This window comes from Macrobrachium nipponense, chromosome 44, assembly GCF_015104395.2.
Source record: "Macrobrachium nipponense isolate FS-2020 chromosome 44, ASM1510439v2, whole genome shotgun sequence".
Classification (NCBI taxonomy): Eukaryota; Metazoa; Arthropoda; class Malacostraca; order Decapoda; family Palaemonidae; genus Macrobrachium; species Macrobrachium nipponense.
The window spans coordinates 45980654-45995653 of NC_087221.1; the positions used below are offsets into that span (position 1 = coordinate 45980654).

A 15000-nucleotide genomic window follows, 5' to 3' on the forward strand; every position below is an offset into this window, starting at 1 on the left:
CTGTGGATGAATATTTCAAAAAATTAGCTATCTCTCTCTCTCTCTCTCTCTCTTTCTCTCTCTCTCTGTCTCTCTCTCTCTCTGTCTCTCTCTCTCTCCTGCGAGAATTAACAATTTCCAGACATTTTCCCGTCGGGGCGGCGTATGACAGACCAGATATTTATAGTGAGTAAAAGATTTTTAGCATCTATTGATTATCATCGAATAAAACTGTTGGATAGCCTCACGCTCTACGGAAGCGTCATATACGAATGGGGGAATAAATTATTCCCGAAAAAAAAGAAGACGGTAGCCCTCTTTTTATGGGAATCGTTGATTAACATCACATTAACATCCAAATCTTTCTTCTCGATAAAGGGAAAATATTTATTCTATTCCCGAATATGCTCAGTTCCCTGGTTCCTGGTGAATCGTATGTGGGAGGCTTTGACGCAGATATGATTCTCAAACTAAATGCATTTCTCACCGTTGGCGAATATAGCTCCAGCAAACAATTAACGCCCATTTTATGAAAGGCGGACTTGTGGTTGCTGTAGATCGTATCGTATCCTTCTCGCTTTTATTTACAGACGGGATTAAACACCATTCAAATATTCAAGTTTGCTTTTGCCAATATTTTAAATGTCAAGATCCCGATTAAGGCAACAAAGGGGGTGACGAGCAAATATATCTTAATTTATGACTGCCACTTAGCCGGACTGTATCCTCCATCAATATTCAGCGACGATAATATTCTCGTGCGATGTGATATTTCTCAATTAGCTGAATCACATTATTCATTGGGCTCATGAGGTGATGAATTGCGAGGCCACTCGTCGGTGGAAGAGTGTATAGACATGGTCTGCGACACGTCTGTCTGTGGCAGTTGTAACTGCTGAGCGCCTATACCAATGATTTCTCTTGGTTTTGTCTTTGATTTGCTATTTTTTTTTTTTTTTTTCATAGATAGAATACTCGTATTTAGAACAAAGAGAGACGGGATTAAGTGACAGTGGGAAATCCAGCTGTCTGATATTTTTTCCGAAGTGCTTTGCTAAAATTGCCTTTAATTGACTTGGAACTTCATTTATCCTTTGCCCTTTTTCAGTCGGGTTTCACTTTAAACACGAAGTAAGTTCTTCCTAACGTTCTGACATTAAAAAAATAGACAGAAGACAACACCGAACAATTATCCTCTTATCTTCATAACCAGGATTTGTTCTGTATTCATCCCCTTGAATTTTCAATGAATAGCGACAGAATAAAACACCTGAATATTCATATTTAGGACAGGATTTAGTAACGACTGGAAATCCCTCCGTCTGGTATTTTCTCGGAAGTAATTGACTGAAATTACTATTCGGTGAGCAAGGTGGATTCGATAAATTTCTAGAGCTGGAGGTCACAGAGCAGAACTAAACCCCTTTTACAGAATTTTAATTCGTGCAATAATATGTAGTTCGGTTTCGTTACTTGCACGTGTTCACGCGCGCTCGAATTTCAATAGTGAATGGGACTGCGAAAGAATAGAAAATCAAGAGGGCAAAAAAAAAAAAAAAAAAAAAAAAAAACAAATACTTGAAAAATACAAGTATGCTTGTAACTTAAAGATGAATTCACTTCATGTTGCTAAAATTACGCCCCCCCCCCCAAAAAAAAAAAAAAGGGAAAGAAAAAATACCTGGATGGAAAAGAAATCTCCAAATAGAGACAAATGTTTTATCTTGAGCAAGAATAAAACATAAATACGTAAATTTACTGATATGTTACACATATATGCTTATAGTTTAAAACGTGAAAGTACATCTTGGCGTTGCTTATATTACGCAACCAAATAGCTGGTGAGAAAAGAAATCCCCAAATAAAGAAAGATATTTAATCTTGAGTAAGAAAAGAAATCCCCAAATAAAGAAAGATATTTAATCTTGAGCAAGAAAAGAAATCCCCAAATAAAGAAAGATATTTAATCTTGAGCAGAGAAGAAAGAAACGCATTCATGCCGAGTATCTTCCACATTCAGAGAGCCAATTCAGGCAGCTAAGGACGTCATTTAAATCACAACGAATTGTCATATCAAAGGTATATATTCTCCGCGAGCCTCTGCCAAAAGACGTTAACCATTCATTACCACTTGTCACCTGACAAACCCACCTGAACGCCATTAAAGAGCGAGCACCTGCGGAGGGGGGTCGTTCGTTCGGCGTTCTCGAAAGGATTCGCCCGCCGCCAAAGGGCATGCGCGGCTCATGCTAACTTGTTACAACCCTCCTCTTCCTCCCAGGGTGGAAATCCTCTCGGGATTAACAAAGGAGATGTGAGGGTTGTACCGAGGAGTTTGGACGGGGCAGGTTCGTCGTTTCAATTGCCATGTTCGTTTATTAAGATGATAATTGAATTACCCGAGATGTATTAACTGCTTCAAAAGACTTTTGCGTTCCTCCAAGGGTGGAAATCCTTTCGGGATTAACAAAGGATTAACAAGGGAGATGTGAAGGTTATGCTGGATGTTTGAACGGGGCAGGTTCATCGTTTGGACTGTTTATTCGTTTATCAAGATGATCATAATTGATTTACCCGAGGTATATTAACTGTTTCAGCCGACTTTCCAACTTATCACTTTTTTAAACACTAATAAAAACATCCTTCGTGTTCGTCTTGGTTGGATAAGAAATAAAGCTACCCTAGACAAGATTTTGAGGGTGAAATTGCAATGGTACAGCATAGTTTAAACAGAAATCTTGAATAATTCCCAGGCAATACTAAACAGAAGTCTTGAATGATACTCAGGCAATATCACGTAACTTTCAGTGATGGAAATGCTGGTTTTTATCATCTGAAATACGGAAGCCATTAGCCAGACTGTCTTGAATAACTTAACCAACCAAATATATGGCAAGGTCGAAGTCTCATTTTGTAATGTTCTGCCTTGGTTCCTTCGTATTCCTTCTTTCTTGTAAAATAGTTCTTTGGGTATTTCGCCAGTTCAACCAGCAGGAAGGTCAGTCTGGCAAGTTTTCATGGCTTTATATTGCATTTTAGTGGTTGTGCGTAGGTGTTTAGAATGATACTGTAGTCAAAATAGTCATAGATCTAGGGAATACTTTAATCTCATTGATGCTACGTTATCGCGGGAATGTGCCATCTACACATTTTTCTACAGGTATGTTTATTATGCATCTAATATATATGAAACCTTTCTTTTTTCATTTGATGTCCAACTAAGGAAGCGTTAGGTCGTTTTCCAAGTCCTGTCAAGTTCTACAGTAGGGATGGAATATGACTCGTTTGAGTCTTTGTTATTTTGTTTTGAGAAATAAAGTATTGTAATGGTTGATAAAATATGCTTTTTTTTGTGAGAGTGGTGGAGAGAGGTTAAAATACGTGAACATTGCATATAAAATATACAAAGTTCACATATTTGATTATATAGTGTTTTTTATACATGTTGCATACTTGCATAGGCGTATGCAAGGATTGTGTTATGAACTGGCTTTATAATCTCGACATTTAGATGCATACTGCGATAAATATAGTATATTTATTGCAGTATGCAACCAAATGTTGAGGCAGTAAAGCCATTCTATAAACACAATCCTTGCATACGCCTGTGCAATTATACATAAGTTATAAAAAACACTATTCACATAATCTGATAACTGTTCGAATACGCACGATTGTATAAACTACATGGTGAAGGTAGTTGATGCTCATGAATGCGTAAACCTATCGTCAGACACACGCACACACAAACACACACACACACACACACACACAAGTTATAAGCGTGGGTAAAACATTCACGTCAGATGTTTGGCCTCTGACCAAAATCCTTAAACAGCCAATAAAAGCTGGTGATTCACCAAGAGGCTTCGATAATCCATTCCTTACTCAATTGCGTCAAAGATAAACTCATCAGCTTCTGTAGTTCCTCTAAGGAATGTATCATGACTAACCCCCCACCCCCATCCATCCACCCCCCAAATCCCCCATTTTTTTCTTATCGTAGGGGTCATGTCTACGTGATGGGAAGGGAAAGTGTGGGTAGACCGTAAGAATTGTAAATGGAGAGGATTTATGGGAGTTCTGCAGTGGAGGAGAATCTACTGTAGTAGATGTTTACTTCGTTTCAGACTAGCATATAGCTGTAGGTATTGGAGAAACAAATCCACGGTTCTGTATGCGTACATATATTTTAGAAATAAATCTCTTCTTAGATTTATTTTAATAGTTTGCTCACATTTTTTTTAAATACGATTATTTTTTTATTTAATTTTCCTAAGTGATCTCTTCTTTCTGTATTTCCCATTACCTTCCGTTACTTCTTGCTAATAATGAACACCATTATTCTTTGGAAACTTGAATTTAAAGTCAGTGGTCCCCCCGTGGTGGCCTTCTTCCATTTGAATAGGGTTCATCTTCTAATGAAGAAGAAGAAGAAGAAGAAGAAGAAGAAGAAGAAGAAGAAGAAGGCTTACGACATCAAAACCAAAAATGATCATGATGGAAGAAGCTTCCTCATCCCACGAATCACAGCCGTGAATATCACCAGTCAGAAGAGCCGCGCAACGATATGTAAAAACAGTGTTCAGTAATCGTCGAAAATGGTCTTGGCCATGTTCTTGGGCATCCGTACTCGACGGCTAAACGCATTGACGTAATCGGATAACACGTCTTTCCCACGAGACTTCCAAACCGTCTCTTTCTCTCCCTCTCAGTTCCGTACCAGCAAACTCAAAGAAAACGTGACCCGGTCAAGGACTATCAGGGTGGAGCATAGAAAACGGGAGAGATGGAGTCGAAGGAACGGGCGAGATTGCGAATGGCATTTCTGAAAAGCACATACACACACATTTCCCGAAGGACGTAATCCTTCGTCCCGACAGACATCCAGGATCCACCCCATCCTTCGAGAGAACTGACCCACACGCGATTCTCCGCCGCCCACGCCCATCGACGTCCGTCCTCGTTCTGGGGAAGCACAAAAGGAAGGACTCGAAAAAGAGGCGAAACATCCCGAGTCAGTAGAATGAAGAATTTAATTGTAAGCCGATTTTTTATTTATTTATTAAAGATAAGAGGTTTGTATCTAATACTATAAACAGAAGAGTTTGGAATGCAAATAATCCCTTAAGAATGTTACGTCAAGGAGAAAAGGCTCACAAAGTTGAAGCCAATAGTTTTTAGAAAAATACCGTGCTTTGAATATACTGCTTTGCGTTGCAGTTGACGAGGTCATTGCTTTGAAGGACAAAATATCCATCTACGTAGATGCTGTCTCTTAAGCTTTCTCAATAATGTCGTGATAACTGCAAATATAGACTTTTGTATTTTTACGTGAAATAAGGAAATGAAGGCACCTACTGCTTGCTTGTATGAAACTGAACCACGTATGGCCAGTCTTTTGAAAGCACTGTCCCAGTGCGATAAATACTAATAAATCATAAACAAATTTCATTTATTTCAATATCAACAAGTCGTTTAGATGCGTCAGTACCATATAGCAGGAGTCATAGCATGGTTGAATATTAATAACTATTTGATTAATAGCCCTGAACATTTTCTGAGAGACAGGGGGTATCTACAACAATTTAAATGACATTAACATATAACATGACCCATAATGTAATTGAATATTAATGAATATTTTACTAATATTAATTAATATTTTACCAATAGCCCTGGGCATACTGTGAATAGGTTGGCGGGCCTTTATACAAATATTCCTGTGTCAGACTCATATGGCGATCAGACGCATTTGTTGCGCTCACAAGAACTTGAAAAAACATTGCTTATGTTTTGCACGAGAGACGACCGCTTTTTAATATGTGCCAGCGGATCGCATGATGGATTGGCTCTTTTACCTGGCGCGTCCACGTCGCATGCTAATAGACAAATCTGCGGCGACAAAAAAGCAGGGTCTGTTTTTGCGTCAGTTATAGATCTTCCCGTCCCCGTCAGTTTCGGAACGAAGATTGAAGAGGACGTTGCATCGCTGAGTGCAACTGTGTTAGTGTCCCGGTTGAATCTGAATATTCTGTTGATAATAGTAGTAGTAGTAGTAGTATTAGTAGCAGTAGCAACAGCAGCAGCAACATTAGTAGTAGTAGTAGTAGTAGCAGCAGTCGCAGCGACATTAGTAGTAGTAGTAGTAGCAGCAGTGGCAGTATTAGTAGTAGTAGCAGCAGCAGTAGTAGTAGTAGCAGCAGCAGCAGCAGCAGCAGCAGCAGCAGCAGTAGCAACAGCAGCACTAACAACAGCAGCAGTAGTAGTGGCAGCAGTAGCAGTGGCAGCAGCAGCAGTATTAATAGTAGTAGTAGTAGTAGTAGCAGCAGCAGCAGCAGTAGCAGCAGCGGTAGTAGTAGTAGTAGTAGTATTAGTAGCAGCAAAAGCAGCAGCAGCAGCAGCAGCAGCAGTAGCAGTAGCAGTAGCAGTAGCAGTAGCAGTAGCAGTAGCAGCAGTAGTAGTAGTAGTAGTCGTACTTTCTACACAATTCCAAAGAATAACCACGAGAAAAATGACGAACGGAAAATTACAATAACAATATTTTTTGCCTATTTCACCTACTTCCTCCCTTTTATTTCAGGCTTTTTTTTTCAGGTTTCTCGATTTTTATTTAGAAAAGACGTAATGATGAAATCGGTATAGATCGAACGAAGATGATTATTAAAATGTTTCCATATCTCCCGAAACAAGTTCGATTTTCACAGTGTGAAAGCCGCGTCATTCAAATATCGCTTTTTATTGCCTGATATTCAAAATGAACCCGCCTTCCCACCTTCACCCCCAAAAAAGATGGACCATAATATATTCCGCTTACTCTCTCTCTCTCTCTCTCTCTCTCTCTCTCTCTCTATCTCTCTCTCTCTCTCCTCGATCTTTTCCCTCCGCACAGTCCTTCCTTTATGCTTTCAAGGTTCTTATCTCCGTTACGACACCGTAAACATCGAGGGAGATAACGATGATGAAAAGTGCTATAAATTACCGAGGAGTGAATTTAATAAACTCCTTATTATGACTTTACCTCAGCCGGATCACTGGAGACACGATCCTCTCTCTCTCTCTCTCTCTCTCTCTCTCTCTCTCTCTCTCTTTCTCACGTTGTTATTACTATGCCCGATTTTTTTAAACGGAAGTTAAAAGCATTTGCTTGATCAAAATATGTTATTTCATTTTATGGGCTGTCATTAAAAAACCTCTCTCTCTCTCTCCGATCGCTCTCTCTCCTCTCTCTCTCTCTCTCTCTCTCTCTCTCTCTCAAAGAACAAAGTCTTCTGTTGGGAAACGATCCAACACCCAAGGTCCCTTTGACCTTTTTCTGTTCCCTTGTTCCTGTGATGAAGATGTCAAGGATACTCAAAGACAATTCTGCCCGCCTCGGTGTGACTATAATTTCGGCGGAGGCATCCCGTTCGATTCGTGTTTTACGATTTCTTCGCGTCAGGGAACCTTTTTTTTTCCCAGCCGCGATCGCTATCTGCTTTGGAGATTTTCGATTTCGCATGATGCTTTTACCAGTATTTTATTAAACTTTAATGATGAGTAACATTACTGTTGTTCGTGCTTGCTGTTGTGCCTGATGGTTTTGATGAAATCATTATTGCTTTTGTTAGTTTTTCCGAACAAAGAAACACAAAATCTTGTTGGCTTAATGTTTGAATTGATACTGAAAAAAAAAAGGAAATTCAATACAATGTTGTTGTCTCGGTATATTTAAAGACAATAGAATGGCTCTTTAGAGGTTTATTAACTCCTGAATGAATTTTTTTTTTCGATTTTTTTTTTTTTACATTAACATAGGAACCTAGTTTCTCGGATTGGTAATGAAAATTTAGCAACCTCCCGGAAGCACTAGCAACTCCTTCAAGTTTGTCATACGTAGATTTCTGCATTTTTGCTATTATGATTACTATCATGATGTGTAATTTAATTGCAAGCACCATTATCATGTTACCTGCCGAAGTCTAAAATTCCAAATTTTAAGATCAACTGCTCTCTATTTCACAAAAAAATATCTATGTCGTAAAGTGCGACATAACTGATATAACAAAAGGGCAAAAGAGAGAATCAAGTAGTACTAAAACTGTAACTGTTCGCAATCATGAATTTTATGACATTAAGAACCCACAAACCGTAATCTTACTCTACCATCAAACGTCAGGTAGCTATCACAAGCTGCCAAATCATGGCATTATTTCAGTCATTTTAGCACATTAACCATGGAACCTCTCCATTCTTAAGTATCGTTTTAGGCCTGGGTATCAAGCAACTGCATTTGATTAAGCATATTTTAGTTGTGAGACCAGATACTCAGAAACTTCCAAGTTTTGGGAAAATTCTCCATTCACATGTACCATATTAGGTATAGGTATATAATAACTGCTCTTTGTTAAGACTATTTTATTATTATCTTTGGTATGATAATCGTCTCCTAAAAACAAAAGACCAAGGAAATATCGACGCCAGTAAATCACTCCTACGAAATAGTACCGTGAACATTTCGCGGAATTATTCATGGGAGTCACGAAGGAAACTACTTCCTCGTGGCAGTCTTTCATTCAAATCAGATTGATACAGGGAAAAAGGAGGAGAAAAAGTCTTCATAAAATCTCTCTCTCTCTCTCTCTCTCTCTCTCCTCTCTCTCTCTCTCTCTCTCTCTTATTTTTTTGGCACATGCAGTTTTAACAACTTTTGACTTGGCACGGCCGCTCATTTTCATCTAAAAGCCTCTCTCTCTCTCTCTCTCTCTCTCTCTCTCTCTCTCTCTCTCTCTCTCTCTCTCTCATTCTTAAGCACTGATGAAACGGAAACGTAGAAAGACGGCCATACAGAAAATATATACTCGAAAGAGAAATAAAACAATGACCGCTGATAATTGGACTTCGGTCCATGACTGAAATGCGCAAAATGAGAGGAAGAAAAATAGATTAGGATGGGAGGTAAGGATGGCAGGAAGGATTAGGATAAGGTAGGAGGAGGTATGTGTGCGATATTGGTCTTCGTCTTAAGCGATCCCTGAAGGTTGGGGATTTATGGTTGGGCGGTGTTAAGGATACATCAGATGGCGGCTACGCCGTGTTACAAAGGAAAAAGAATTTCATTATGCTAAGAGCAAAGCAGGCGCTGGGAGAGCTTTGCTTTCAAGGAATAAATGCGTGGCTGGCTGGCTCTCTCTCTCTCTCTCTCTCTCTCTCTCTCTCTCTCTCTCTCTCCATATGATGGTAGTATATTATTGCTTGAGTATAGGTTCAATTGATTATACCAATTTCTCTCTCTCTCTCTCTCTCTCTCTCTCTCTCTCTCTCTCTCTCTCTCTCTCTCTCTCTTTCTTTTCTACTATATGATGTTGATATGTTGTTGCATGAGTATAGGTTCAATTAATTATACCATTTTCTCTTTCTCTCGCTCAGTTGCCAAATATACTTTCGTAATTATTAATGGTAAGCGAATATTCTTTTCTGGATGCAAGCAGAGAGAGAGAGAGAGAGAGAGAGAGAGAGAGAAAGAGAGAGATAGAGAAGGTCATGAGCAAGTAACCAGTTAGACTAGTTCTAATAAAGGAGGTTTTCGAAACCCTAGATACTAAGGGTAACAAATTCTCACCTTTCGAAAGTAATATTAATATCTGTCAGTTAAGTGTCTATTTGGCGATACTTAAGTTAGAATCCCTCTTTTATTTTTATGTATCAAAGATGATCGTCCGAATTCGTCAGCGCTTAAAACGTTTCATATCATCTATGATTAGTTTCGCCGTAGAAAATTTCTGTCAATTCTTTAGTCTTGAAGTTGTGCATATTCTTAAAAAATATGTAAAAACAAGCATTCGGAAGTCGAGTAAAGATATAGTATTCGCCAAAACTTGGAAGGAAGTAACCTGATAGCGGCTTGTTTAAATCTGAATGGATAGGAAATCTTTGAATGTCCCGAATATACCTTCATGATAGATGCTCATATTTCAAAACCTTTGGATTTGAAAGAAATATGTGAAGAATGATTTCAGTTTTTCTTGTGTATATACGACGATGCATAAAAAACTACGTGTGAAATCATTTATAGACCGCGAATTCCAGTTTTCTATTTCACAATAGCATCCATCACCAATAACCTTATATACAAGAAGGATTGGGCGAAGCAACTGTACGTACACTGCTTCTCACTCTAATCTCGGCTCCGTCCAGATTCCTAACTTGTGAAGACAGCGCCAAAACTAGACGTCTTACGGAGCCTTGTTTAGCCCAAGCACAGAAACCAGGCCAAAGCGAGATAACAGAGGGGGCCATTTTCATGCAAATCGCTCCTTGAGAGAGTGTATGAGTCCATAGTACTGATGCCAGATGAAATTCCTGGAGCTACAATGGAAAGTGGATTATAAAGGCAGTTAGCTAAAATGGTTGGTTTCTACGTGAGGGCGAAGACGTACGAGTTTTCATTGCTCTGATTGTTATAGTTTTTTTTTTTTATAACCGCTCTTAGGCTCTAGTTGGTTTTTGTTTATTAAGAAGGAAAATACCACGAAAGTTTTACAAGTTGCGGTGCTATTGTAGTTATTTATTTCTGCACCTGGAAGATATGAATAACTACAGCAGATTCGTAGCTTGCGAGGCTTTCAGGGTATTTTCCTTCTTAGTAAACAAAAACAAACATAGGCCTTTGAAATGTTATCATAAAAAGATAATATTGAAGCCTTTCAGTGTTCATAAAAAAGAAATGATAATAATACAAGTACGTATGTGTGGGATGTTTTTATGTCATGATAATGATAAGTTCATTTATGCATTCTTTCCAACAACAAATAAGAACCCCCCCCCCCCCCCGCCCTCTCTCTCTCTCTCTCCTCTCTCTCTCTCTCTCCTTATAACTCGTATGTCTTTGTGAACTGGCCATTAACCATAAAAATATGTTTAGAAATGTCTAAAAACGTCAGAATAAAAGTGAGCTTTGGGAACCACAAGCACAAAGAAGCGGACAAAGCAGCATAAACAAAGTCACGCAGGCGAAAGCAGGCAGTAAAAAAGTAGAGAGAGAGAGAGAGAGAGAGAGAGAGAGAGAGAGAGAGAGAGAGAGAGACGCGAAGAAGAAAAGAAAAAAAAGTGACGCGAGACAGTGAGCGAATGAATGTTTTGCATTGTATGAAGACACTTTACAAAGCCGGTATGATGGTATCTGCGAAGAGGAAGGTCAAAAGGTGGAGACCAGTTTACTATGCCCAAATATTGATTTGTGGACTCGTTGGGGGGTGGGGGAGGGTGTCTCTGTAGCCTCCCCCCCCTTCCTTCCCTCTACCGTCGATCTCCTTCCTACTCACTATCTTTCTCTCGTGTTCCCTATTCCTCGACCTTTTCTGTTTAATGTACCAAGTAGTGTTAGCATTAATAGGAGAAAGGATTGGTCTTTGACACGCCCCCCTAGACCTTTTTCGCACTATATCCCAGGTAGTAGTAGTAATAGTAGTAGTATTTGCAGGGCTGTGCCTTTGCAAAGGCTCCCTTGAGCGGTCTACTTTACCTTTGATTGTCTGTTTTCGTCCTCATCTTTTTCATCGTTCCCATCCATTCTTTCCGTCCTTGTCCTCCACTCTCTCTCGCCTTCATTCTCCCTCCCCCGCCACCACCCCCCCATCTCCTCAATCCCTATATCTCTCTCTTCATCTTCTATGTTCCCTTTCCCCTCATCTTTTATTCGGCGACCTTATTCCGAAGAGTCGAAGATTATGCCGATCGACGCCCGGTAACCAAACTCGCATATATACATTTTCCCCCCGCTGCAAAATGATCGGTTCACACATCTAAAAGACCCCAAACGATGCGGCCAAAGTATGGCAGAAGTGTTCCATTACGTCTCTGTTTCTCTCGCTTTTGACCCCAAAATCGACGATTCGTATGTACAACGATGAAACGGGAAAAAAAGAAAGAAAGAAGAAGAAAATCCGAGGGCGATATCACGTAATGGTTACTTTTGGGGGAGATTCCTCCTTTCGGAACGCGTACTTATTTCGTCCTTAGGAGAAAAACTTATCTGTCAGATTCGGGAAATATATGCAGATCAGATTCACCGAGAGTCTCACTCTCTTTATTCGTGGATGGAAGGAGGAGGAGGAGGAGGAGGAGGAGGGGGAGAAATACTGTTTTCGAGATTTCGTAAATAACAGGGAAATTCGGGAGAGATTTCGTTTTGGGGGAAATGCTACATTCACATTATATGAATAACTCATATTTCAACGACTACCATGATGATTTATGTATAATTCACGAATTGATTCTACATGAGAAATGTGTTAATGTTGTGTTATATAAATATAGTACGCTTATACTTTCAGGGGTACGTATGAAAGATGAGTAAATATATATAAAATACATCTTTTCCCCTTAGTACCCACAAAATTGTAAACATGTTGAGAGAGAGAGAGCGAATATATATAAAATACATCTTTTCCCCCTTAGTACCCACAAACTTGTAAACTTGTTGAGAGAGAGAGAGAATAATATATATATATATATATATATATATATATATATATATATATATATATGTATATATATATATATATATATATATATGTATATATATATATACTATCATATATATATATATAATATATATAATACATCTTTCCCCCTTAGTACTCACAAAGAAAGAGAGAGAGAGAGAGAGAGAGAGAGAGAGAGAGAGAGAGAAACTGCCGATAAAGAAGAGCTTAAAGACGAGAAGGAACACCGGAAGCGTGTCATGTTCCCAATGAAGACGGAAGAACGCACGATTCCCGTCGCAAACATGTTTTCATTCCCTCAAGAACGTGACAGGCGCCGGCAAATCAGCCTCTCGCCTTCCCGGAAAGGAGCCATAAGCTACCACCGCCCTCTGGTGGGAAACCATGACTGTGGCAGAGGCCCCATTTTAGCATTCCCGTTTTTTTCGGTCGAGTGAAATGTCATCGTTTCTGGAATCTGAAGGTTAATTAAGCTCAGAAAGAAAGAATTGCCTTTTTGATAAGTCTTTCATTACGTTGTCTGCGCTAATGTCTGTAATCATTTTTATTATTTTTATGAAATACGGAAAAAATAGAATGAAGAGAATGATGAAACGTATGGTTTATTATATATATATATATATGATATATATATAAAGTATATATATATATATATTATATATATATCATATATATATATATATATACTATATATATATATAATATATATATTATATATATATATATATATATATAATATATATGTGTGTGTGTGTGTGTGTGTGTGTGTGTGTGTCGTGTGTGTGTGTGTGTGTGTGTTTTGTGTGTATATACATGTGTGCATGTATGTATATTCATATATATATATATATATATATATATATATATATATATATATATATATATATACATATGTATATATTATAATGACCTTTAAGAATAATGCAGAGCATATTATCAACACATTTCCGTCTGCGCACTTATTGTACAAAAAAAAAAAAGTATTCAAATCAAAGCATAATATAGTAGGTATAGCTACTTAGTAAAGGTCAGTACATTAGTTTTAGCCAAGTATGTTGTATCTGTCAGCTAATAATTCCTAATGCATCAGAAAGTTAAATAGTTACTAGATTTTTTTTATTTAATTCATAAGAGTTGTTGCCTTTTATTTATAAATAAATAGAGAGCAAGAGGCAAATGTCAAAGGTGACAGCACTCAAAAATATTACTTGTTAATATCGGAACTCGTTTCTTTCATGTAGAGTTAATGCTTTAATTTTCTCCTTATTTACTTAATTATTTTTAAAAAATTTCGTTTTTATCTCATCTATTACTATTTGCGTGTTCAAGTATTTACTGTTTTATCGGGATACTTGATAGTTTTTAAGGAATTAATCTGAAATGTGTTTTTCCAGAAAAGTAAAATCTACCTACTTTTATTGTCATAAATATTTAACTATATTTGACAACTGTACAGTATTTTCATCTTATTTTCAGTATTGATATCTGTAATTTTCTTTTAAGACGTAATAATTGAGAACGTGTGATTTCAACGCAACAGTAAGTAGCTAGCCGATCCTGCTAATGTCTACGTATTCCTGCTTCCCTCTGAAGATATAAGGTCACTTACCCCTTACTGCTGTCAACTTTAAGTGTTTTTTTTTATACTTAAAGGAGCTGAAGTCTTTTATATATATATATATATATATATATATATATATATATATATATATATATATATATATATATATATACCTATACATATATATATATATAATATAAATATATATATATTATATATTATATCTATATATATATATATATATATAAGATATATTATATATTATTATATATATATAGATATATATATATATATATATATATATATATATATATATCTATATATATATTTATATATATTAAAAGGTTTTGCTACGAAGTAAAAAATGAAAAAGCGAGATAGCCGAGTACTTTCGGTTTCTTTAGGTAGGGCCAAACAGCCTGCTCGGTATCTCGCTTTTTCATTTTTTTCCTTCGTTGGCAAAACCTTTATTTATACATAGCATCACGTTTTATATACTTCGTGATCAAGATATATATATATATATATATATATAGATATATATATATATATATATATATATATATATATATATATATATTCATATATACATACATATCATACTATATGTTAAGAATTCAGCTTCTCAAAGTATAAAAAAAGACAACACTTAAAGTTGAGGGCATTCTGGGGGTAGGGTAGATGACCTTATATCTTCAGAGGGAAAGAGAATTAGACATAAGCGGGAAGATCGGCTAACTACTTATTGTTGCATTGAAATTACCTGTTCTCAATAAATAATTATATATACAATTATGTTCTTTTTGTTTTTGAAAGGTAATTTTAATGCAACTTCCTGGCGTAAAACCCTCTCGACTAGAAGCCGGAGGAGCATAATTTTGAATGCGTAGACGAGAGAAAAGAATAATAATGGCAATGCGCAGACAGGTTTTCTGTCAATAATGCTTTCAATCAATGATGCTCTTGCATATCGAA

At 37.3% G+C, this 15000-nt stretch overlaps 1 protein-coding gene across 1 annotated transcript in view; it reads left to right on the forward strand.

Annotated features, from left to right (window-relative positions):
* Positions 1–4400: 4400 nt before the first annotated feature.
* The window catches only part of LOC135203982 (uncharacterized protein DDB_G0271670-like), a 32574-nt gene continuing 21974 nt past the window's right edge, over positions 4401–15000 (forward strand). Inside the window, exons 1-2 of the mRNA XM_064233906.1 lie at positions 4401–4567; positions 5991–6331. Of these exons, the coding sequence (XP_064089976.1) occupies positions 4401–4567; positions 5991–6331 (508 nt within the window). The remainder of the gene's footprint in view (positions 4568–5990; positions 6332–15000) is intronic.